Below are 26,202 nucleotides of genomic sequence, written 5' to 3' on the forward strand. Positions count from 1 at the left end.
GCTGACGGAGCTCACAGTGTTTACCTGGGGGGAGCCGGAGGGTGGGTGGTGTTGGTCAGGATGGCGTTATAACACACACACACAAAAGGAGAGTGACTTTACTCTCTGCTCAGGTAGACAGTACTCCGCTATATCTTTACACAGCAAAATAGTTTGCTGCAATATTCATGCTCTGAATATCGAATTAAGCACCTTTAACTAAGTGAATGGAAGGTGATTCATTTTGATTGCTGCAGCATATTAACATTTATATGAAATCTTAGTCAGCTTTGCAGCTGAGGTGCCATCGTTCAAGTCCAAGTTTAGTCTGAAATCCCAGTTTGACTTTAAATTATGAAGATCATAATCAAGTTAGGTCTGCAGTACTTATAGACCGAGACCAAGTCTCTACTTTGAACAATCCGTACAAGAACTTAATAAAAACCTTAATTTAAGACATTAATTTAGACATTTTGACATATAGCCGTTAACGACGTCTTTAATGATGGCTCTCTTTTTATTGAAGTTCCACAGCAATTTAATCTTAATTCACACCTCTTTTCTTCTGGATGTGACAAGTCAAAATATCATCAGTGAAATGGGATTATTTCAATTTTTCGGATAGTTGCAATTCTTAACATCACATGTACTTTGAAAGACAGTATAACATTTAAAAGTCCAAAGTGTGGAGGTCTTCATCTATTTTAGAGTCATTAATGTTCATCTCACAAGTGATAAGAACTGTGAATCCACACAGATTTTTTTTGGATTACTGTAATCCACATCGGTGTTTTCACTTATTCTGATTAGAGGTTGAAGGTGGGCGGAGCTACGCTGGAATTGCGTCATCTCACCAAACCATATAAACCAATAATAATAATAATAATCCCAACCCCGAAACTGTATATAAAGGGAGTCGCGTAAATGGAAGTTCAAAAAGCTCGATTGTCACATGATTCAGGTAGACTTAAGATAGTTCCAGGAAGTACTTAGCGGGCAATTTGCACGCGTGGATTTTGGTACGAACAGAGAGACAGAATTGCATTTTTTGTTAATTAGTAGAAGATAAATTAATCGATTTACAATGTTCATATTAGAGCAACGACATATGTATTTAGATACATACATTTAGTGTTTTTTAACATTTGAGTAGTTCCCTTGTTTAAAGGAACAGAGTGAGATTTATTGGCCTCTACTGGTGAGTTTGCAGATTGCAAGCAACAACATACCTCCGTTCACTCGTTCCTTAAGCGAGTCGGAGAACTACGGCGGCCTTTATTACTACAAGGAGCTACTCTCATCAATACTCTGTCCTTTTTCATGACTAAATAATTGCTTTTGAAAACATATATAGAATAAAAAAAAACTGAATTAGAAGTTATTAATAATTTAGATACAACAAAATAGTGTTTGTAGAGCAGCGACATTTATGGTTACAACAGCAAAGTCACTATATAAAGTCATTAATATCTCACTGGAAACAAATCTAAAATATCAATACCATTCCTGAGTTAAGTAAATGATTATAAATGATGAAGAACACAGACATCATCCTCTTGTCCTCTGTCCTCCTGCTTTGTCTCAGCCAGTAGAGAAGTTTACAAGAACTTAAACCTCAACAGACTTCAGACGGACAGATTTTTTTTTTAATCTTGTTCGTAAAAAATGCTTTTGGCCGATCTTTTGCGCTGTGCTTGTGTAAACATAGCTGTGGTGGATGAGGGATGCAGATGGAGCCGATTGATTTTGGGGTTGCTTTCGATCATGTTCCTGCTTGTTGAACAGATGTATTGATAGAGTATTGGCTTTTTACTCGCGAATGTTTAACAGTTACGAGCAAAGTTGCCGTCAACTTGAATAATCTTCACTCCCCCTGGTTCACTTCAGTGTCTCCACCACAGCCTCTCTGCCTCTGCTCTGTATGCTGACTTAGTTCTGTGTCTGTACTTGTGTGTATTAGTGTGTGTGTGTGTGTGTGTGTGTGTGTGTGTAGTTGGAGGAGCTCAGCCTGACACAGAGAGCTGAGGAGATGCTCGCTGCAGCGTGATAATAAATTACAAAGTGCAAAAGCACCAGTAACTTCGGGGCTTATCAATACTCCGGTCTTTGATTATTTACCACTGGGGCCCATTTAATCCTGAGTTTCAAGTACCCATCCCTACCTTTATTTAATGTAGAAAACCCAAAGGGCGCTCGCTAGAGCCAGTGTTTAGTTTGTCCATTCTGGGCTGCTGTAGAATCATGGCGTCGCATCATGGCGGACTCCATGGAAGCCCCCACGCCTCCTGGGTGTCGTCAAGGACACAGAAGTATTTCCCAAGAGTGCAAGATATTCTAATACATGAATACAAGCTTAAACAAGCCCACCGATTAAAACAGACAATTACTAAGCTACTTTAACAGTTGTACTTTAAATATATCAGCTCATTTAGTATCATTTTAATGTCACAATGGTGGTAAATAGCCATTAAATAGCCATATTTAAATAATTAATCGCCACACCCTCTCGTTCTGTGATCCTGGTAAAACATAACAAAGATAATCGTTATTACATTTCATACTACCACAAGCGAACAACTTACCACATCAGGACAAGCGGCCTGGACGGGAACTTTACTGTCTGGAAGTCACTCCTTGTAAGTATTTGGAATATGAGGGGACAGGACCACCATGAACCGGTTAAAGCATAGAGAGGTCAACATGTCTTACCTTTGCCAGTCTGAAAGAATCTTGGAAGAAGATCTAGAAAGAAGGGGGACTGACCTGTGATTTGATGCGGAGTGGTGTTGTAGCTAAACAAGACCTGTGGGAGATACTCGGGTTCTTCTGCTCAGCCGACAAGATGCAAGATGCGTCCCTCCCTCTTCCAGGGCGTGGCCTCGGCTCGCACATCTGGGAGAGTGTAGTCAGGTTGTTGGTGCACTATACGTTTCAGCTCCCTGTAAAGATTTAGATGAAGCGCATGTTCAACAAACTGATGAAGTGTGGGAGCATTGCGAATGTGAGAACTCTTACAGTGACATCCTGCTGCTTTCTGAATCCAAGCCGCTGCTCCTTCCTGCTCCTTATCAGTCCTGAAGTTAAAGGACCAAGTCCCTCAATCCTGTAGTTCACTGGCCATGATTGGGGTGAGAACCCGTCCGTACATGCACAGACTATGCAGCACTTTTGCTTAGCAGGGAGGAACTGAGGCAAGTCAGCATTAATATCTAGCAGGTCCCTCGATGTGTTCACTGCAGTTTTGTTTGAGTCAAAAAAGAAAATAATAAAGAAAACAATCCTCTCAGAAACCAAACGCACAGCCAATGTATCAAGCACACAACACCATAACGTGGCACGACTACATCAAAGGCCTAGTTTAGCTGCTAACGTTAGCTGCTAACTTTGGATCCCAATGACCCTTTCACTTTACGTTAAAGTGAAATAACTACAAACTTTGCCATAAAGTCTGCATTTGTAAATCTTGTGACGATTCCTCCGCTCCATAAGGTGCCCCTGGTTCTTCTCTATCTTGCAGGATCTGGGTTTTCAAGCAAGTACAAGCCGTTAGCATGGCTGTAGACTTGTTTATATGCTAACCCAGAAAATATACATATATTTTTGGAGGAAACCCAAAGCAAAAATCAATGTTGGCCTTTTCTAATTAGGGGGATTATGGCGTTGTTTCCATTGTCATTGAGAATATGTTAGCGTACTGACATTAGCATTTGGCTCAAAGCACTTCTGTAAAAGTACACACCGCTAGTGTGGCTGTTTGTTTATGTGCTAACCCCTAATTCTTTTGTGTGTGTGTGTGTGTGGCGCCGACTCAAAGCAAAAAACGGTGTCGGTTCTGTCTAAAAAGGAGATAATAGGATTGTTAGCGTTGTTATTTTGTATGTTAGTTGTGTCACTTGTATGTTACTGGTGTTAGCATTTGGCTCAAAGCTCTGCTGTGTATAAGTACAATTCATTAGCGTGGCTGTAGACTTGTTCATGTCTAATCTATGTCGGTTCTACCTAATAAGGGGGTTATAGTTTGGGGTTTTCCATAAAACACAGTCCAGTGAGTTTACATACAAAATATGTGGGTCAACAAACGTGATATGTGGAAAACTCCAACTACATCTCACTGTATTAGAAACAACAGTGATTTATGGTTTGGAACGGCGTTACAATAAAAAAGAATGGCTGATAAAAAACACAAGCTATTAAGCAATAAATTAACTATATTGCACCTTAATATAATGAAACAATGAAAAATGTTTGATCAGCTCTCCGATTGATAATTATTGAATGGTGGAAAAAGGACTTTACTAAGCTGTCCAGGCTCATTACGTAACACTTAGTTTACCCATTTACTGCCAGTGTAGGGCTTATCCTTAATTACACACACACACACATGTCCACACACACACACATACACACACACACACACACACACACACACAGTGGGATTCACAATTAGGCTAAGTCAGCATGCAGGGCTTGATTGAAGAGAAAGTCTGCTAACTAGACGACTAAAAGAGGGAAAGAGACAAGCTGGAACATGAACTGGTCCTGGGTGAACAGCAAGGGTCCAGAAGCCCCTGTCCCATCATGTCTGTTCATCTGTTTGTCCACCACACACACACACACACACACACACACACACACACACATAAACACAGACTCTTTATGACATTTCAATTATTTACATTAAAAGTCTTAGCCACTCCGGTTAAGGGAAAGAGATATTCATCCAAAACTCATTGTATTGGTTCGTCAAAGTGACTATATTTGCAACTGACTCAGTCCTTCTTTCACAACTCTTTAGTGTTCTGAGTCTCTTATTCTGAAACTTGTGTTTGGAGACACAACTGACACTGTGAACTTGTAGCCTCAGCTACAAAGATTTCTGCAAAACAATGCAAATTTTCAAAACAGATACTGGTAAATTAAGTATACAAGGTGGATATTACCAGTTATTTAAGGTCACGCCATTTAAATCACTGCTCTTTTTCAAATCCAGCAATGGAATCACAATATCAGTATCTCAATACCTTCCTGAAGAGGCAGCAAAGGCTTTGACACTGTTATACACCTATAATTAATGGGTGGAGAAACACTACTCGAGTAGTTAATGGGGGAGATGTTAAAAAAAGATGTTATTAGTAGATTTTATTTGGGGGGTATTGCACAGTTGTGTGTGGTAAATCAAATATATAGCATGCCAATTAAACCACGAAATGACAAAAACGAGGCGAGGAACAAGTGTCAAAGGATGTAAATGAGCTCTTGCAGGAATTGCACTTGGTGATGTCAGCCAGTGGAAAAAAAAAACCCCTGCTTTAAATCTTACACTGTGCTGGTCTCAAGATGAAGCTTTGAAAAGCTCAGAGGTAAAACTTTAATGACTCCCAGCCTTCAATGTTTCCAGCCTCCCGTCTATAATGAGCACAGCCAATCACCGAGTCACGTTTTTTGCCACCTTTGAGAACTTCATAAAAAGGGTGTCTGGTCAGTCACAAGAGATGATACAGAACTTCTCTCCGTGCTGGAAAGTCATATCTCCGTCTGCTTCTGTGGCAAGAGGAACACATACAAGACTTGTTTTGTGTGATCCAGCTTATAGGTTCAACGATGGATGGTTTTTCCATCAACCTCCTGGGCTTGAGAGTCTTCATTTTGTGCATAGGACTCATGGGTAATGTATTTCTCATCCTCGCCATCATCCAGACCAAGTTCAGCCGAGTCAAATCCTTTGATTTGTTTCTCCTGGGACTGGCTGCAGCCAACTTGGAGGAAATTCTCATCGTGACCGTCTTTGACGTTATCACCCTCCGGACTTCCTCCGACGGCGTCGACGCCTGGTCGTGTCGCTCGCTCAAGTTCCTGACGAAGTTTGGGGAGATTGCCAGCATCCTCTTCACCGTCCTCATCAGCGTCTTCCGCCAGCAGAAGCTGAGAGATGCCAACCAGAGGGCCAGCCTCCCGATCTACCTGGACAGCATCAGGTCAGCCTGGATGGCGAGCGGGGTCTGCGTGCTGCTCGCCGCGCTGCTGAGTCTCCCCGTTTTCATCATCGTCCCCGAAGGCCCTACGGGGAACTTCTCAAGAAACGGCAGTAGCTGCCCGCTGGACTTCTTCCAGTGTAGTGAACGTTACTGCCCCACACTCAACGCCGTGTACAAATACCTGTTCCTCCTGGTGTGCAACCTGCTGCCTCTGGCCGTCGTCACAGTGACCGGTTGCCTCATCATCGCGGTGCTGCTGGGCCAGAGGACGAAGGTGACACCGGCGTCAGGAGGCCGGAGGAGCAGAGGTTCGAATCTCCATCGAAGCACCGTAGCTGTGCTGGCAGCCATGGGGTTGTTCCAGCTGGACTGGACTCTCTACCTGATCTTCCAGCTGACTGTTAGCCCCACAGACTTTTCTTTTTGGGCTGAGGCGGAGTTCCTGATCTCATTTTCCTACACGTCCATCAGTCCGTATGTTTACGGGATCGGGAATAACCTGTTCTCTCTCAAGAACTTTAAGAAGAAGTAACTCAAAGCTTTCCTTCTGGCCGGACATGTTTTTGAAATTGGGATGAGCTCTTATTGTTTTTAGCGATAAAATATAATTAAAAGCTTTTTGCTCGCCAAAATATGCCATTTTTAATTACATGTTGTAAACTGACGGTGATATTATGATACTGAAGTCGCTCAGTTAGTTCGGGGAGAGAAGAGGTTTATTTTTAGAAATGCTTTCATGCTCAGACATTTCATTACCTTTCTACAGCTTTGTTGCAATTTTAGACCTTTGATTAAATCTAATTTTAAAAGTTACTTTGCTACAAATTTAGCTTTTGCCATTTTTTTTAATCAAAAGTTTTCAGTCCCAAAGTTTTACATATTTATATAAGAAAACAGTTTAATCAGCCTTATAGCAAAAGCCTTTTTTTTTTTTATTACAAAACTACTGGAGAACTGTCATTCTTTAGGCTGAAAAAACAAAATGTTTTTGCTCCTGGAGATGCTTTCTTACAGCCCGACAGTCGCAGGAGGGCAAGCAAATCTCATGCGGTGCAGTGTGAGCCAAAATAGCCTCTGTTTTGCTTATTTTTCAATGCAATTCCTCATATAACAGCTGCATTTGTATAGAAACGCTTGTGCACAGACACCAACATAATTAGTTTCTGCAGTACAATAAGTTGTCCCCTTTCACTTTTCTCTTCTGCAGTTTAAGCTTTTGTAACATCGCTGAAAAGATGTGTCAAATATTAGTCCTGGTGGTTTTACTGTGACCAGTTTAGTTAGATGTATTTAGATGTAGGAGCTTGGAGATTGGTGTTAAATCTCTGCTGATACAGGGTTGAATTTGTAAAATGATTTAGCTTCCCACAGCAAACTTTAACGTTAACTTTACAGTCTCAAATTACATGATGAACCACAGAAGATACTCAATAACACCATGAGGTACGAGTGTCTGATAAGGAAAGCTTCTGAAGAATTGGTCATTATTTTCCTTCCTGTCTTGGCATCTTAATTTGGGTTTTTAAACATAATCCTGACAAAATACGGATCCCTTTTGTATCATGTCCACAGCCTAAACTCAAAAGCAGTCCCTTATTAACACCAGTCTTAAAGAGGCGATGATCGACTAAATATTGTGCCTGTTCATGGGAATTTTAAATTTGGTTTGACAGTTGTGACAGAAGCTCACAAAGGCCATTCAAAGTCTGTGCTCTGCTCTTTGTCTGTGCTGCCACCTCTGATTTTACATTAGTGACATTACAATTAGGTAGCTGTCTATATACTCTGTATTGTTTGTTATGGAAGTAAAAAAAAACAAAGTCACACTTACTAAAGAGTCTTAATCTTATTAAGAGTCTAAAAACTCTTTAATAAGTGTGATTTGTTATGCAGCAAATGCAGATATTAAAAACACAAAAGTTAATGGTTAAATAGTAATAATGTGGGTTTTTTCTATTAAAATGTAAAAAAATAAGTGTTATTTAGACTTAGCTGTTATATGTCTGCACCATTGTAGGCTAACATCCTGATTTATTTATTTTTCTACCAGAAAAGAAGTTCATTATTTAAGATATTCCATATATATAATCCAATATTGAAGTTGTACAGCAAATACCTTCATGTTAGACACTAAAATAAATTGTCTGTTCCTGTGAAAACATTTCAACTTCCTGTTACTGGAAAAATGACTATGGTATAAAATCTTAATATTTGAGTTTTTATGGGAGGTTTTGCCTCCTGCAGATTACTGTCTTAATATGACATGTGGAAGCAGCATGTAAAAACCGTTCCATGTATATTCCTGACTATCAAATACATAGATTTTTTCTATAATTTATCAAAGCCACATAACTGCACAGGTTTTAGGATAAACTGCTGCTCCACAACAGGAACGTGGCAGCAGCATGTCGGCACGAGATCCCCACGTGGAACACAAAAGATCGGTAGGTTCACGTGGGCTTTTTACCCCCCACTTCCTAGTTCTCCTGGTTAGACCCCGCCCTGTTGGTTTAAACATACACTCCTGATGTTGACATAATTCAGCTTTTCCATTTGTGTGGGACGAACTATAACCCTACAATGGGTCATAATATTTTAAGAGATGTAGTGTTGTTTGTTGTGTTTTATTTCACATGAAAACACAAACAACTCAGATGATATTTCACTTAATCAGCTAGAAAATGTAATTTGGCGTCAAACCCATGTTTACACTCATGCACAACAGCTGTGATGCACGCTCCTCATATTTATTCCGTTTTATTTATTGAAATATGTTTTACTTGAAACGTCGAGCCATTGGAGCCCAACCCCCCTCCGAACTGAACCATCTTCATTCAATTTCGTTTGTTCCTTAAATTTACCAACACAATCTTTTTTTATTTCTCAGTCATAATAAGACACGATCAGTCCACTTGTACAGCGAGCTACAGTCAGTGACCAGTCCAGTGTCGCCTGCAGGAGCTTTTGGTGGCAAATATGTGGAATATCTCACACGTTTAGACATTATTTTGGGTGGATGATGTACTTCCGGTAATAGATATATTACAAACCCATAAAAGGGGCATTCAGTGAGTCCAGCTGTCCTTACACATTTAAATTAAAGCGTATTCTTTGTTATAGATTGAGTTGTTTGAGTAAAGTATTTAGCATATTTCGCATTTAGCCGCCATCTTATCAGAGGAAACAAAGCCAGTCAACGTTGTTTTGCGGCTTCATTTTTTTGAAAAGGTAAACCTGAAGTTATTGATTTAGAATATGCGGGTCCATTTTTTAATTAATTGTGACGAGGGGGGCATTAACTACTACAAGCTATTTTTTTTTTTTTAAAGTCAGCGGTGTTTTTGGGTCAAAGTCTCAGACCCACCGGCAACATGATGACACAACTGTCCGGTAAAGTCCTCGGGAGGGGAGCCTGCGCATTGGCTGCTGGAGCTCAACCGCCATGGTGAACGTGTGACGTCACCGCTCGAGAGCACGGATGTGTGTGTGTGTGTGTGTGTGTGTGTGTGTGTGTGTGTGTGTGTGTGAGCGCGAGAGGGACAGAGAGGAGAGTGTGTGTGTTTGTATGAGAGGGTGAGAATAAGATAAGAAGTGAACGAAATACAAAAGCAAAGGAAGATAAAAGTCCGTTCATATCAGGAATTATTTAAAAAAACAAAACGTTTTTCGCGCAAACTTGGTGAGAGTTGTCCTGCGCGCGCGGACTGAGCTCGAGGTGGGAGCAAAGCGAGAGAAAAAAAAAAGATCTCCGGGATGGTGGACTCCCGCTTTCCTCCTCGCGCTGGCGGCCCGGGAATCACGCGCCATTGAAAACGAGAGAGGGGGGGGGGGGGGGTGGCTGATATCTTGTGCATGCGCTTTGGCTTCACTTGCGTGCACGCTCGGGGTCGGTCGGTCGATGCGAGCACACTTTGGCGTGGCTCTCGGCCTCCATTTGCCAGTTTGTGTTCACGTTCGAGGGATTCACTCGAGGCCCCCGTTCAAACGGCGACGACGACGACGCGCAACAGTTGTGGAGTTTTTACCGTAAACGTTGACGTGACGTCGCAGGGCCACGAGGCGTTCTAAACCCTCGACGACGGAAAGGTGAGGCGTTAGTGAAACCTGCAACTTTTCCAACTTGGTGAGTGGAGGAGCGGGCGGCCTTGTGTGTTTGTGTGTATGTATGTATGTATGTATGTATGTGTGTGTGTGTGTGTGTGTGTGTGTGTGTGTGCTGGTTCTTCTTCTTTTTAAGGATGCAAAATAGTTACAGGGGAGAACAGCTGGGAGTTTGAGCGGTAAACACGCCGGTAGCAACCGATTTAACGCCCTCGTTCGACCGGTAAACACCTTTTTAGTGCACAGCATCTGTGTGCTGGTGTGTTTATTAAATTGACCCAGAGAGGGCAGGACGTCAAGGAAACCGTTCACGTTACTAGCTCGTGCTCTGTCGTCGACGGAGGTAGATCTCATCAGGTACACACGTGCAGGTAGAAAACAAAATGTCCCGTTTTGAGGGCGTTATCGATACTTAAAAAAAAAAAAAAACACGGGCCCGTCTGAGCGTTTCAGCCATGCATGTCCTCAGCTGTGTGAGACAAGGCAGGCTATTGGTCGGTCACACCTCGCGGAGACAAAGTCCACTTTTCTCAGTAGAGAAATTATATATTAAACTTAAAAAAAATAATACTTCAACTCCCTATGTGCCATTTGATAGTTTACTGTTAGTCAAATAGTGTTTTTGCAAGCCAAAGGTGTATATATGGGGGCGTGTTTGTTTATGGTGTTGTCTTTTCTTAATTCCCGCTACTTGTTTACACCTGGTCTCTGTCTTAGTTTGGTTTATTTATTCACACAATCACCCTCTTCTGCAGGCGTATTCTGTCCAGCTTTAGATAATATAGTTCATAAATACATATTTTACATGTCCTCACTCAGTGAAAGGAGTCTCCACTAGCTCCTAGAAGAACCACGTATGATATGGCCCGTGGTTGTAAATAAATCATCATTTTTCATCCATTAGTAGCTGATTTATTTAAGTTGCTCTGGTTTGATGCAATGGCTTTTTGACACAATGAGACATGTGGTCTGGTGTTCTCTCTAGATTACAACACATTCACACAACCAGCCACGTGAGAAACCCACGCTTTACTGTTTACATTTTGAATGATATTTGATTTCGAGCATGTTTGCCAGTACAGGTAGCACTGTGGCACAACAACGCTGAATCTGATGAATGCTGAAATATATATATTCATTTTAAATGTCAGTTCTTGAGGATGAAGTAAACAACACTACTAGGGTTGTTTTTAAACCTTTGTTTTAAAGTAAAACTGCACATTTTTGGATGTATTGACTGCTAAATTGTTTACATTACTTGCCTGGTATTTGCTGTGCTTGGGGATGCATTGTAATGGATTTTGTCGTTTTTTTTAATCTTCCGTCTTCATGCTTTTGTCTGATTTCATCCCTTATGTTTAATTAACTGCTGTGCTGTTTAGTTAACATTGTTATAATTATATTGTTTTCTCCGTCAGGTATCAAATGATGCGGGACAGCCGTTGGTGATGGCCGCCACCGCCTCTGAGCCCACATCGATGGAGGACCCCCATGCGTTGGAGGATGAGGAGGGGAGCTCCACTAACATCCCCGCTCCTCCCACGACCGTCCCGTCCTCGACTCCTCTTGAACCGACCACGGCGAGACCCGATCCTTTCCCGGGCGAGACGAGGCTTGATAAGAAAGCCGTCTCCGTGGCAATTAACGGCCGCAGCTCGGCTCTCTCTTCGCCTGCTGAAGCCAGCCCAGCCAAGCTGGCCGCAACACCGCCTGTTGAAACAAACCCAGCTACCTCACGTATAGCGTCGGCGTCGGACCCCCTAACGGGCACGGGGGCGAGCCTCGTCGGCATATTGTCGCCCGTGTTGCCATCTACCACATATGGCAAACTGGGCGTGGTGAATAACTTCCCCGCGGTGCTGAGCTTCAAAGGCGTCAGTGTCACTCTGGAGAACAACAGCGTGTGGAAGCAGTTCTACGGCTGTGGAACGGAGATGATTCTCACTAAACCGGGGCGCCGCATGTTCCCGTACTGCCGCTATCGCCTGTCCGGTCTGGAGCCAGACCGGCAGTACAGTTTGGTCCTCTCCATTGTTCCGTCGGACCCGTACAAGTACCGCTGGAGCGCAACCAAATGGGAGATCACCGGACCGGCGGAGCACCAGGGCCAGGGTCTGATCCGGGCGTTTTCCCACCATTACTCCCCCGGTCTGGGCTCGGAGTGGATGGGCACCTTGGTGTCCTTCTACAAACTCAAACTGACCAACCATCCTCAAGACCTCGACGGTCACATAATCCTAAACTCCATGCATCGCTACATTCCTCGGCTACATGTCATACCCGTCCCGGACGGGGACGTACCCTCGCCCGCCCAGCCCGTGGTTATGGGACCGGAGAGCATGACTTTCACTTTTCCGCAAACCGAGTTCATGGCCGTGACGACTTATCAGAACTTTCGGATCACCCAGCTGAAAATTAATCACAATCCGTTTGCCAAAGGCTTCAGGGAGGACGGGAACAACACCCGGCTGATCCGGGTCGCTACTGAGGCGCCACCTGTGGTGCTGATGGACACTCAGCCTGCTGTTTCAACACCTGCTGAACCCAATGAGAAGGAGGAGGAGGAGGAGGAGGTTGTGGATCTGAGGTGAGTTTATGTCTCGTTTTTATGCCTTTGTTCTTTATGCAAAACATAATAATAACATTCATATTATCATGCCAACAAAGCCACATGGAGTTGAACAAAAATGCCCCTCTTTGTTTCACATAAAGATCCTGTTGACCTCGCCTTAGTGAGTGAGCACAACACCAGCACTGTTGACTCTACAGGGAGACGGGCAATGAGAGGCTTCTTAATATTCACAAATGACGGGTTATTACCGTTTAATCACAGAGGTGGTCCTCTCTGGTGGTAATGCATATCATTTAAGGTCTCTTTATCCAGGAAGTGACACGTCTTCAGAGGGAGACCCAGCAGAAACAATCCAACGAGCTTCTTTTGACTTTATTTAAAGCAGCTAAGCTCCTTGCCGTGATCCTTCTTTTCATCGATGAATACAACTCCTTTTTTCTCTCCGTGACATTTTTAAACGGAGGTGATGAAGCTGTTATCCGTCTTGTTGTCTCTGAATAGAAGATGTAATCTGTGGAGTTTGCAGATAAAGCCGGTGTTGAAACAGCGTCGAGTGTCAACAGCCTCATGCTGGTCATCCACTCGAGGTGTTGCTGATGTTTGGCCCAACCCAATGTAATGCAGTACAGTACAACAACTGTAATAAACACAAAAGCTGTCCATTGTAAACTTAGAGTATGTGACAGAGCTGTTGCACTGGATTGCATTAGATTTAGATTTTTTCGGTGTACCTAATAAAGTGGCCAGGAAGTGTTTCTACATCTGGTATTTGACTTTTGGAAAAGCTTTTTTTCGTCATTCACGATGCATTTTTCTTTCAAAGTTTTGCATTTTGATGTCTAATGTTGTCAGATTGACTGTTTTGGTTTAGTTTATTTGATGTCACACTAGCCGCAGAATATTAACAAGCATTTATGCACACGGACCAGATGCTCTGTGTTTAGTGTTTGTTTTACCTCACCTGTACACGAGGGGAAATACAGACACAAAGACGTACGCAAAAAGATATACCTAAAGAAAAATCCTCCTATTATAACTGTGGTATGCAAACAAAGTCTTCAAAGTAACCGGAACCCAATTGTTCATCTCTGTAGCATGTTGAGGATGGATTCTGTCGGGTCACTTTAAGAAACCTCCATATTTAAGGCGGCTAGAATAACTTGAACATCTTCACATATGAAGTCCAGTGCAGTGTTTCAGGGGAATCTGAAAGCGGGTCTTTTGCTTAACAAGAACAACACCACAAAAGTGATTTGAATTCACAACCAAAATTCTGGATTATATGGAGTTTCAAAGTCGGCGTTTGTTGCAGGGCTGTTGTATTGGGTCGCGTTGCAGAGATCCGGTTTGGCCGATCGCCTGTCACCGATGGCTGAAAGTCATCAATCACTCAGCTCAACGTTGTGTCTTTCTTCCAACTTTTGTCACCCATGACAGGTTTAGGATTTGGGGCATGTTAGAATGTAAACGTGTTACGCAACAACGCATACACAGAAGAGGGGAAACGGTGGTCTTCCACCAGTTAAACTACTGTAATTACCGAATGAGATCGTCATTTCAACTTTTTCTTCCAGCACAAAGACTCCCGCCGTCTCTGCTTCTCTCTCCAATGAGCAAAGGACCCGACTGGTCCTGAAGCCCATCATGTCTACTACCTCCTCCACCAAGGACGACCCGTACGTCCACTGTCTGAGAGGCAAGCATGCCCTCGGCGAGCTCGTGCTCGTCCAAAATCGTCGTCCGCTCGTCGAGCCCAAGGAAGAACCTCGGGCTGCGATAGCCGTCTCCACGCCGACCCCGGGATCGTCACCCGGGTACCACAAGAGGAGGAAGAGGATCAACAGACGTTGGTCCAATTCGCGGGGAAGAGACTGGAAAGCTGCAGCTGCTGCCCCCCCCACGGTATTCCACAGCCCATCATTGACTGTCGCTATGCAACCAGAGCTGGATGATGTAGAGGGCCTGCTGTTTGTGTCGTTTACCTCGAAGGTAAAACCATAGAAAATTTAGTAGAACGCCTCAAATGACTGCAACGGTTGCTCTGCACGTATCTGATGATGGGGGTTTGTTGTTGAATACCAGCGTGATTGTGGGTTGCGTGGTCGTAAATGTTTCAGGGTGTTTTTAAAGCTTTTATCATTTTTAAATGTGACAGGAAGCTCTTGAGGTTCACGTCGGGGACAAGCCGGCCAATAGCACACCGGCAGCGTCTCCAATATCCCCGTTGACACCGGTGCAGTGGAAGGAAAAAGGTAAGCGGTGCAACGACTGACTAATCTAGCTCTGAGCTGTTATACTGTGGATGTTATAGCTACGTTATTGAAGCATTAACCTCTTGTCACCTCGTTTTAACTAACAATGACTCGAATGTCATGTGCACGATCCTCCTGAAAACATCACAGCGGACGTGATTTCAGAGACGGACGAGGAGAAGATTGTCCGCTCGGAGGCCATCCTGCTGCAGGACCTCCGGGTTCTCAAACACGGACAAGTCATCCATCCTGTGCTGCAGGAGGGTGAGTTCATACAGACACGCATCCCAGCGGTTACGCAGTCCAGACAAAGTGATAAAGTGTTGATCATTTTTGTTTTCTAGTGGGCATGAAGTTGAGCTCCTTGGACCCAATGAAGTCCATCGACCTCCAGTATCTCAGGGTTCTTCTGCCGCTTCCTCCCCCAAACCTGCCAGAAGAGAGCAAGGCTGGGGCTCTGTCTCCTGCTGGTAAGTTGGACTGATCTTTGACCGTTTTGAGCATGTTTATTGAAGGTACGTTCGGCCCGGGGCGAGTCGTCGATGTCATTGATGACAAATATACGTAGATTTGTGTAATGTGCGTTGGAAGAAGACACTGAGAAACTCTTATTCTACTGTAGCACTGAAACCAATAAACCCTTCAACATTGAATGCTGTTGTGCTGATTCCGTCACAGATAAAGGATTCATGTCACGGACAGGAAAGACAAGTGACATGACAAAAATAAAGGGATGGAGGAACAAGTTCATAAGAAACAAAGAAACGTCTCCTTCCAGCTGTGACGGTAAGCTTCATGTTGCAGCTACAGTGTCTCTTTTATCATGCAAACGGGACTAATTACCAAGTGATTAACTGTACTGAAACCCACCGTATGTACTTGTGTCTGATTCCTTTTTCCTTTTTAGTCGACGGATTAAAGGGTCTTCGTTCGTCCTCTCCTAAAGGATCACAGAAGAACCTATCTGCGTTCTGCAGCAACATGTTGGACGAGTACTTGGAGAGCGAAGCTCAGTACATCAGTGAGCGAGCCGCGGCCTTCTCCACAAACTGCGAGGACTCTGTGGCCTATCGGCTGCCGGTCAAAAGCTCCAGCTACGTGAAGACCCTGGACAGCGTTCTCAAGCATCGAAAGGCAGCTTCCAAATTCCCCGTGGGGGCCAACAGGCCCTGCCCGCTGTCCCACAAACCCCTCCTCTACTCTGCCCTGGCGTCACCGGCTCCTCCTCTGACCAGCACCGAGACCCCTGTTCAGGCCGGAATCAAGTCCACACAGCCGCCTGCATCTTCACACACTCAGCCAGCAGCACAGAGGTACGCCTGTGTTTGTAATTTCACTTCCAGGGATTAACCTATTTATCAATTAACCTATTGATAATGTCTTAAAGTGACATTTTGAAGATTTAGGGGACGTCTTCACATTGTTTTTTGTTAAAATCCAAAGGTTTCAGTTTACCATGATAAAGAAAGACAAAGAAAAGCAGCAAATATTCACATTTTAGAAGCTCGTACCATCAAAGCCGCAGTGTTGTTGAAATGTTTCTTATCTGATGACATGACTATGAAATGACTAGAGACGTACATTTTACACGATTCGTTTTCTACGATTAGTTTCCACTTGTAGCAAAAATGCTAGTTTTACTGGTTATATTTATTCATTTCCTCACTTTCAGATGTCTTAAACTCTAGGACAATGGTGACCCATGAGCAGATGCCTTTATTTTATATTTCTGTGTACTTACAGGTGTGAATGTTGCAAAATCCATATCGGTAAAATAAAATGAAGCTTTTAGAGGGCTCTATTTCTGTTTGAATGTTGGAGCAGTTGTTGCATGTTCCTGCGTTTCCTCTAAACGGGCTCCTTTTAATCCTGCTCTAGTGTTTTAATCAGATCCTCCTGCCTCTTCAGATTATCCACGTACCTCCCGGGACTCGGCCAGGGCCCGGCGGTGAGCTCTGGGCAGAGCCCCGCGACGACACACAGACTTTCAGGCCTCACTAAGTTCCAGCGCAGACTGATGCAGATGGAGCACGGAGCTCTGCACCAGGGTCTGAGCAGAACGCAGCTCACTGCAGAGCGACTGTCGGTGGCTCTGGCTGGTTTGCTGACTAAACAGGTATGCTAAATACCGAACAAGTGTTCTCTCGCAGGGGGTCCGTTTACAGTGTCATTTGACATCAACGATGCGGCTGATGTACTTTAAATGTCATGTAAATTGGTGAATCTGCTCCGGGACTGTGCAGGACTGTGCAGATGTTCGGTCCAGATTGTCTTGTAATGTGAGGGCTTTACAGGTCCAGTCCTAAACCTTCACAGCCTCGTCGATTATACCCCCGTGGATGTATTAAAGAGGCTGTAGGCGGCGCCCGGTTCATTCAAGTTGCACAGTGGCACATGAAGCAAGAAACGTCTGACTTAAGCGTATGAAATTCAGATAATAATACCCAGATCTTCTGCTTTATGGGGCTCATAGAGCAAGCGCACTAGCGTTTCATTTAACCCTGCCTCCCAGCCGTCGGTCCAGCCTCGTTCTCCGCCTCAGTCACTTAAACGGAAGCAGAATAACTCTAGATTTGGTTATTAGTCTATTTTACAACCGATTTTAAATATGGCAACGTTGATTCTCCTTAAAGAAAAGTGTCTGCTGTGTCTCTTTCCACAGCACAAGTCAATGGGGGGGAAAGACGGACATGACGGACCCGTACATTTTAATTCCACCTTATGGCCACTATGTCAAATTTGCTCCAAAGCCTCGCGCTCTTCCAGGGGGCTCGGTGCCGCCCAGATCATTTCAAACACTTAAACTCTGGATGATAACGTCTATACATTCGAGCGGGACCGTAATGGCCGAGGAGAGGGGCGAGCTGGGGGCAGCTGACAGTGTTTCCAAGCAACGTGTAAATGTTCTTGCCCTTGAGGCTAACGTTGGCTCACACTCTTCTGTTGACAGATATTAAAACTGCCAGTTAAAATCTCACCTTCAGTTCTCACTGAAGAATAGACCACCTGTGTTTGACCGCGGCTCTCTTTCTCATCCCGACTCTCGTTCAGCCTTTTCTCTTACTGCTAAGGATTACTACGGCGAGTTGTAGCGCAGCGTCAGTCTGTTTTTATTTACATCTGCTTCCCCGTGAGATCTCGGGAGGTGGTGCGTCGCTCCCTCTGGCACGATAATCTTGATAATATCCTCTTAATGTGTGATGTGCCATTATTTACAAATCATGTAGCGCGTGTGCATGTTTGAGATTAGAGAGAAGAACATCTGTGGAGATGCTCCGTATTGTGTGAGTGTGAAGCAACCAGATTTTAAATCTCCCGTTGTCAGAGCGTGGCTTAAGTAAGAGGACAACAATGCTCTCAACACACACACACACACACACACACACACACACACACACACACACACACACACACACACACACACACACACACACACACACACACACACACACATTTGACATAGTTTTGATGGCTCTCTTTTTTTTTCATCAGATGCTGCCCAGTCAGGTCTGGAAAGTAACCAAGTATCCAAAGTACAATCCGACGGGACCTGAATGCGGTCAGGAGTTCTGCACGCTGGGCTGCGTGTGTTCGAGTCTCCAGCATCTGAACAGAGCTCCCTTCCACTGCCGGCGGCCTGAATGCATGTTCGGCTGCGCCTGCTTCAAACGCAAGATCATCAAGCAGTTGAGCGCGGGGGAGAGAGAGGAGCTGATCCAACCCGTTTACTGTAAGATCAAGTTATTCTGATATCCTCTGTTCTTTGCATCTCTACGATTTGTGGTTCTACCTACATATCTATTCTTATCACTGGACTCTCGTACGTTTTGAGGAGATTTGTGTTTTGTTTCCGGCTCGGTTTGGTCACCGACCCTCTGTAACTCAGACGTGTCAATGAGATGCTTGTATCCCTCCCCAGCTATGACTAATATGGAACATATGGTCCAGCCTCACCCGGGCTCTCATGCTAATAGACTGTGGAACCGCAGCACTCATGAAGTGGATCCTGAACCACTCTTCATCCCCAAAACTGTTCCACTGTCTTTGGCTCCTGGGAAGAAACGCACCAGTGGAGCTCGACTAACGCAACCGGTAAAATCAAATATAATGAAATCTCATTGATGACATTTTAGAGCCAACATCATTTGATTCATGCGTTACACTGTTTTTCCCTTTTTTTTGTTATTTAAAACTCATTGCAGATTCGAGAAGAGGATAAGGATCCGGTGTATAAATATTTGGAGAGCATGATGACGTGCGCACGCGTAAGGGAGTTCAACAGCAAGCCTCCCCCTGAACTCAGCATTGAGCCCAAGATCCTTGATATTTCTGCACTAAACACAGCAAAACCACAGAAAACAACCGCAGATGACCCGTCCAAGAAGCCCCACAGCGCTCTACTGGTCACAAAAGCAGGTATGGACCAAAGAAGATGCACTAAGAACATCATTCTGTTCTCAAATCCTTAAATCCTCATTCTTTTGTATTTGTTTTCGGTTTCCTACTGTGTGATATTGAAGATATTCTGCTATTTGTTGGTAAACACAACCGTATTGATTATGTCCCCCGGCAGGAAGGGTCTCTGAAGGAATCTCATCCGGTGAAAAAGAAGCGAAAAAGCAAATCGAGATCCAGTCGGCGTGTAAGTGGGTAAAGGACCGCAAAATGGTCCTGGAAGCTTTATGTCAGCGCATGAATCAGAACAAGCTGTCTCGGCGCTTCTGGGTAGGACCGTACCACATCCACCCGGTCACCAAGATCTTCATGAAGAAGCCCAGCGGCTCCTTCGTCACCTACAGGGTGAGTCTCTGAGGAGCAATGCGCCTGTGTGGCAGTAACCAGCGATTTTAAATGGTTATGAATGAATCTTATTAGACCATCCTCTCTGTTATAAGCTCTCATGTCGCGTTTGTCCTGCTCTACCTCCCCTTCTTCTAGTTACGCATCAGTAAACCGCCGAAAGCCAGCGACAGCGAGGAAGATGAATTCGACGACAGCGATGAGGAAAAGCAGCCCGATAAAAGCTTCGACGGGGACATGGATGCAGAAGAGGACGATTGCCCAAATGGAGAGACAGATGTTCAATTTGGAGTCACGCCGTTTCTGAGTGGAGTGTTACCTGCTGGCAGACTGAAGGCCAGGACCAAACCTGTTGGCTGCCAAGCATATGGACTTATACAGGTCAGTCTGAAGGGAATGCCATTTAAATATAACTATAACTATTAGGGCTGGGTATATTTCTATGGTGCAAGCTTCCTTTAACCCCGCCTCCCGTCCCTCTGTCCAGCCTCTCGGGCTCATTCATGAACGGGAAGTTGATTCACCCAAAAACAAGTCTTTAGGGGAAACAATGATGTCCTTGTCAACTCGTACTATCAATGTATTTCTTCCTTTTTTACAGGTAAATGGTAAATCCTACAATCAGGCCAGACTGTTGCTGGGGAACATGGGATCTCTACATCCAGCCAACCGCCTCGCAGCATTCGTCACAGGCCGACTGCATCCCCCCGGCGGCATTTCTCTTAAAGTCTCCCGGAAATCCGACCCTACTAACAAAAGCCCCACTCCCGATGCTCCGCACATGAAGGCTGCTGGCACAGTGGTCCCTCCAGTTACAACTGCAAGGAAAAGCACTGATCTGAAGCCACCAAAACGGCCTCCAGGTAAACTCGTCTCTCCCTGTTCCTGCACTCCAGCGCTTAAGACCCGAGCTTGAAACTGATTGCTTCACAAAAGGAGGGGAAAGTAATCAACTCAAGAACCCTCCAACACAGACATACCTACAAGCTACTGCTGAACATTGAAGTCATCCAAGCAAATCAAACCACCGCCACCTAAATCAGTGTGCTCAGAAATCTAGTTTCCAACGGATAAATAATACATTTACCGAATGTTACGGTCGTGGTAAGGAGGAGAGAAGTGGATACTCTTGTGTCCATGTTACGCTCAGAAGCCCTAATCTTGCTTGCTGTCAGTAGTTACTGGTATAAAACACAAAGACTGAGATGCATCAACATTAGGTTAAACAGTGCTAATTGCCCTAATGTAATATTAAGTAATTAACAGAAGCATGTTTAGGATTAAACTACTTTAAATGTATAAAAATCAGCCGGTATGTTGAAGTAGGATGGTTGTTTCTTTGTCTCACCACCCTGCGTTGTTTTCTTTATGCAGCTCAGATAATCCTGCCAGACTTTTGGACGAAGGGATCCGCCAACTCCTGCACCGTCGACCCTTTCACCTCGGTCCTACGCAGCTCGGTCAGGCCCTTCCAGAACAGCTCCACATCCTCGCCCGTCTCTCTCACCGTATCGCCGGCCCTGAAAACCCCCAGCTTCTTAGGACAGAGCGGCACCTACTCATTCAGGATCTGCCCTCCGGCCAACCGGGGCACCAGAGGCCAGAAGTTGCCAGGCGTTACCCTGCCCGGGGGCTTCACCCTCATTGAGCTCCCGACGCATGGAGCCGATGGCGCCGCTTCAGAAGCTGTGAACACTACAAACGCGCCTGCTGTGGATAAAGCCCGGCCACAAAAAAATGCCGCGGTTCATTTTGGCCACTCGGCAGCGGATTCGGATGCAAAGTGGCTCGGTTTGAAGACTTGCGCCGCGACTAAGGAGCTACCCAGCAGCACATCGGTGCAGCCTGGCCCCTCCCCTGAGCTGCTGTGTGACGTGAAGACGCCATCGGAGGAGAATGACGAAACCAACAGCAGGCAGGTGGAATCAAACCCGGACATCGCTTCAGAGGACTTGAGCTCTGACTCCGACTCCAACTCCTCAGACTACTGTGGAGAGGCTGACGAAGATGTAAGTGTGAGGATTAAGAAATGTCTTTTTTGTTTCTTGTTCAAAAAATGTAAAAAAAAATGACAATGCAAAACACATCTGCATATCTCCTCCCGTTAATGCTGTAGTTATTGTTTCAGATTTTAAAAAAACTGCATGTTGGTTTTTCTCAGGATGAGGTGGTGGACATCGAGACCGTAGAGGAAGTAAGACAAGGAGTGGCCATCGCTCAAATGAAAGAAGTTGTCCGCAAGGCACTACAGAAGTCTGGGTAATACATGTCAACCAAATATTCCACGTGTGGACCTCTGCATATGTTTTGCCAATGCATGAATTTTGTCCCTCAAAGTTTCGTTCCATTCTTCTCTACACTCAGAGAATCCAGCGCTGCTGTTGGATCAACGAAGGAACTCGACGTCCAGGTACAACACAGACAGATACTCCTTCAGAAATATCTCTATATACACATACAGCCTCTGTCTTTCATATTCTGACACCTGGTGCTAATAACATCTGCCTTTTGTTCTTGTGAATATAAAGTGTGAGATAAGAGTAGTGTCACTATTATTTGTACTTTACCACCATCTCCATTCCAGGATGAAATGGAGGATTGTAAGGATAACCGGAGGCGGAAGAACCACACGGTGCTGGAGAGGCAAAGACGCTCTGAACAGCGGACCCTCTTCGACAAACTCCAGACTGTCCTGAAGAGCGACCCGCGGGCCCCCCGGCTCCACATCCTCTCACTGGTCAGTAACCCACAGCTATGATGGGCCACAGATTACAAGGGAAAAACTATGATCGGGTCACAAAAACAGATGAGGGTACTTGAAACAAAAACCACAGAAATCGATCGTGTGAAATAACCAAAAACAGTTTGAACTTTGGCAGAACATTGTGAGTTCATGAAGGACCCCATCACCTGGTATTCAGGGCCTTTTTTAAATAATTATGACTGTAGTGAACATCGCCAGAAAATGTACTTTCTGCTGCCCCGAGTTCATTAGTTTAAGTTGACATTAACGTTTGCAAAACAAATCGGCAGTAAACATTAGAACTTGTTTGATTTACCACTTCTACACATGCTCTACATGCATACTTAAGTCATTACTAATCTCAAAGTAACTAATCCAAAGTTAACTGTGACTGACAGACTGAGTGCCCTCTAATGTCCACATCAAGTGTAATTCTTTCTATAGAATGTATTTTTCCACCAATTAGCATAAAAAAAGAATGAAGAGTAACTGTTCCCAACAAAGAAGGTCTAAATCCATGTATGCATGAGATATATGTGTGGCTGCTCACAAAACCAGTTTCACAGATGAATAATTTAGAATGATACAAGTTTTAACAAAAGAGCTCTGGTTCCCGGTCTTCCCTCTTGTCTTCTCTGTTGTGTCGTGTTTGCAGGCCCTGAAAGAAATCCGAAATCTGGTTGAGACGTCCAGGTGTCTGGAGGAGAAGAAGAGGCGGCTGACTCGGATGCAGTCCGTCTACGTGAAGGAGCTTTCCCTTCTGTCTGGTATGCTCAGTTTAGTTGTACTTGAGTCTCGCTTTGTGCTGACGTATGAACTATTCAAATGGGAATCTGTCGTAGAGAATTAGCTTGTTATGCAGAACAAAGGTACTTGTGTGAAACATCTTGTGCTTGACATGATGATGGTTAGATCGTTTCACTGCCACCAAATAAAATGAATTTCACAGGGAAGTAAAAAAATCCTTCTTGACGTGTAACATCTCTGACTGAGATCTGTCTTTTTTTATTTTTTTAGGAAAGTCGGACACGCTGATTAAAAACAAGCTGCAGGACATCTGCGAGAAACAGAAAGTGAAAGAAAAGACGACTCAATGGAAGCCCTTCTTCTCCAATCTGCTCCAGTCCAGAGCCGCCCTCCTACAGTCCACTGCTCCTCAGTCCAAGCTGCCGCCCAGACCCCTGTTAATGCCGGACTTCTTCAAGGCTCCATCTCAGCCTAAACCGGCCACGAATGCAGCCCAAAAACAGCTGATGACCCTGCTTCAGTCCAACCTAAAAAGGGCTCTTACCCAGTCCGGCACACAGCCACCCAAGTCCCCATCGGCGTCCTCTGCGGCCCAGGTCGAGGTCCCTGCGCCCTCACCTCAAGCCGGTGAACATCAGAAGAAGTCCGAGGAGCAACAGGAGAAACCCGGCGCCCCGGCACAGGTCGGTGTGCCCACCTCCCAACCGGAGTGCTCTGTCGCGGCTACACCTCTGGTCGCTGCAGCCCAGGAAGGAGCCTCGTCTTCATCCCCGACACCCACATCCAGCAAGCCGCCCGCTAAACCCGCCCAGTCCTTTTCTCTTCCTCTGATTCGCTCCAAAAACGGCAGAATCATACTTCCCTCGTCTCTGAAACCACGTAAGTTAAGACATCCCGCTCTGCCCATGAGTCAAATGATCTTCATCTACATGTGTAATTATATTTTCTTACATGTGTGTTTCCCCCCCCCCCCCTCTTCTCACAGTTGGTCATGGCTTCTATACACTCACGGTTATGGAACCCAGGAAGACAGGAGAGGAGGAGGAGGAAGTTAGCTCTCCGGCTACTAAGAAACCTTTAGATGTGGAATCATCGGTGAAACGAGACGACGGCTGTTCTGAACTTGACCGCCTTTTAGATTTAGGAGGCAATCCCATTTTGGAGAAAGAGAAGACTGTACCAGCGTCACAGATTAACCCAAAGCGTTCAGGTGTAACGGCCCCCGTGGCTGAGCTTGCCCTCCTTGACAAATCAATCCTCATGCCTTCGGTGGCTCTGCAAGCTGTGAAGAGTGGCCAGGAGGGGGGCACAGCGGTGGGTTTGAACACAACTCCGCCAACTGCCTGCTTGAGTTTTAACCGTGTGAAACAAGTTCCCACTTCTGCCGAGCCGGAGCCCAGACCTCCGGCAGTCAGCCGCTGCAGAGGCAGGCCCCGCAGGCCCCCCGTTACCCCCGCCGGTACGAGTAAAAAACATCCGGTGGTAAAAGACGCCGGAAAAAGGGAAACGTCTCTTCTGGTCGAAGAGAGACAAAACGAGAAACTGACTTCGAAGGTGACCAAGACGCGAGCTGGGGGCTCCCCGGGAACGTCCGGTGACAGCCCCGCGCCAGCGAAACGAGGCAAAGGAAGGCCCCCGAAGAAGAAGTCCGTGCAGCTGTGGAGTCCTCCGGTTGCGCATGCGGGAAGTATTCCGTCCAACTCCACGGAGGACAGCCCCGTCCGACTTTCTCGCAGTTTAAAAAGCCCCGATTCCAAAGGTCCCGCAAAGACCCCGCTGCTCAGAAATGTCAACGCATCTCGGCCGCTAACCCGAGGCGCTTTAGGAAAGGACTTCCCCAGTGCAAAGAAGCGCTCCTGGATAGACGTCGAAAAGGAACTGGAACCAGAGCTCGAGTCTGAGCCCGAATCGGAGTCCGAATAGTCGTCATATCTTCCTGTAGCTGCAGAAGCGCGCACACACACACACACACACACACACACACACACACACACACACACACACACGTGTGTGTTGGCACAAAACTCAGTGGACCTTTTTTTTGTACTAGAGGAGTTCTTTGGTATAAATAATATAAGGGAAAGCATTAATTGACCTGCTGAATGTATGAACGATAATAATAAACTCCCACATTCAGCTTCGATAAGTTTTCTAAGATGCATTTCTGTCACCTACTCACGACAAATGGAGCTTTATTCAAATCATGATTTTTGTTGAGTTCATTAGTTACTGATCTGTCCTATGCAAATAGAAACACGACTACAGGTTACAGTTCCAACACGTTCAGCCTTTCAGTGTAAGTTCAATCAGACAACTGCTTCATTAACTTATGTCTTTTCTTACCGAGAGCTAGTTTGACGCTTGTATCCCTTTTTTGAAAGTTTTCCGTTAACTCGGTGGAAGTCGTATGTAGTAGCACTTTATGTTTTTTGGTAGAAACCACCCATGATTTGGTTGCTGTCGTCTGTATGGTAGCAGTAGTGGTGTGTGAGCTCAGTAATGTGCACATAAACCTGTGTCAGAAGCAATCAAGAAAAAAAAAAAAGCTATTCGCCATATATTGTATCTATGAAAATAACCTTCTGTAAATATGGTATTCTTTTCCTTTTTTTTTTTTTTTTAATCGCAATACGTGTACTTTGTGGATGATTTTGAAACACTGGTTGTTACTTCAGTTGAATTGAAAATGTGAAAAATAATGTGGCCTTTAAAATGAATAAAAACTACATGCATTTACTACGGCACTTCTCAGTCACTAAATCAGACGGTTTGTATTAAGTTCTTGTCTTTTAAGAAGAGAATTTATGTTTTTGTAAAAGGAAGAAACATTTGTCTTGGAAGATAAAACACTTTATTTTTATTTATTGGTTTGTTTGATAAGGGACCGTGCACATTAATAATAAAAACATTGCTGTAAATGTGCCGGAGAGCCAAAACGCTATTTTTCATCTCTAGTCCCAAGAGGCAGATGTTACAAAATAAACCTAAAAACAGAATATAAGAACATATATATATATATATATATATATATAT

At 44.7% G+C, this 26,202-nt stretch overlaps 2 protein-coding genes across 2 annotated transcripts; both read left to right on the top strand.

The window, feature by feature from the left end:
- The first annotated feature begins 5,580 nt into the window (after nt 1–5,580).
- On the top strand, nt 5,581–6,486 carry ora6 (olfactory receptor class A related 6). Its single transcript, XM_068708291.1, has one exon. It carries the CDS (start codon nt 5,581–5,583, stop codon nt 6,484–6,486), a length of 906 nt encoding a protein of 301 aa, XP_068564392.1.
- A 3,402-nt stretch (nt 6,487–9,888) lies between these two features.
- On the top strand, nt 9,889–25,905 carry magl (MAX dimerization protein MGA-like). Its single transcript, XM_068708991.1, has 22 exons — nt 9,889–10,077; nt 11,474–12,642; nt 14,202–14,616; nt 14,783–14,879; nt 15,030–15,143; nt 15,224–15,349; nt 15,558–15,665; nt 15,787–16,192; nt 16,788–16,995; nt 18,372–18,609; nt 18,799–18,971; nt 19,082–19,295; nt 19,453–19,679; nt 19,818–20,060; nt 20,281–20,542; nt 21,054–21,688; nt 21,841–21,938; nt 22,044–22,089; nt 22,264–22,416; nt 23,078–23,189; nt 23,440–24,048; nt 24,155–25,905. The coding sequence occupies exons 2-22, from the start codon at nt 11,504–11,506 to the stop codon at nt 25,090–25,092; spliced, it is 6,561 nt and encodes a 2,186-aa protein (XP_068565092.1). The 5' UTR covers nt 9,889–10,077; nt 11,474–11,503; the 3' UTR covers nt 25,093–25,905.
- Nucleotides 25,906–26,202: the final 297 nt, after the last annotated feature.

The sequence above is a fragment of the Cebidichthys violaceus genome, unplaced genomic scaffold (genome assembly GCF_023349555.1).
Source record: "Cebidichthys violaceus isolate CVI_PGR_0920_01 unplaced genomic scaffold, fCebVio1.0.p SCAF_14, whole genome shotgun sequence".
NCBI lineage: Eukaryota > Metazoa > Chordata > Actinopteri > Perciformes > Stichaeidae > Cebidichthys > Cebidichthys violaceus.

Excerpts from the sequence above, each read along its gene's own strand:
- ora6 (XM_068708291.1), top strand. The coding sequence starts at position 5,581 with ATGGATGGTTTTTCCATCAACCTCCTGGGCTTGAGAGTCTTCATTTTG.
- magl (XM_068708991.1), top strand. The coding sequence starts at position 11,504 with ATGGCCGCCACCGCCTCTGAGCCCACATCGATGGAGGACCCCCATGCG. Across the intron at positions 14,880-15,029 it reads GGTGCAGTGGAAGGAAAAAG|CGGACGTGATTTCAGAGACG; the intron begins GTAAGCGGTGCA and ends AAAACATCACAG. Across the intron at positions 22,090-22,263 it reads CGAAGGAACTCGACGTCCAG|GATGAAATGGAGGATTGTAA; the intron begins GTACAACACAGA and ends TCTCCATTCCAG.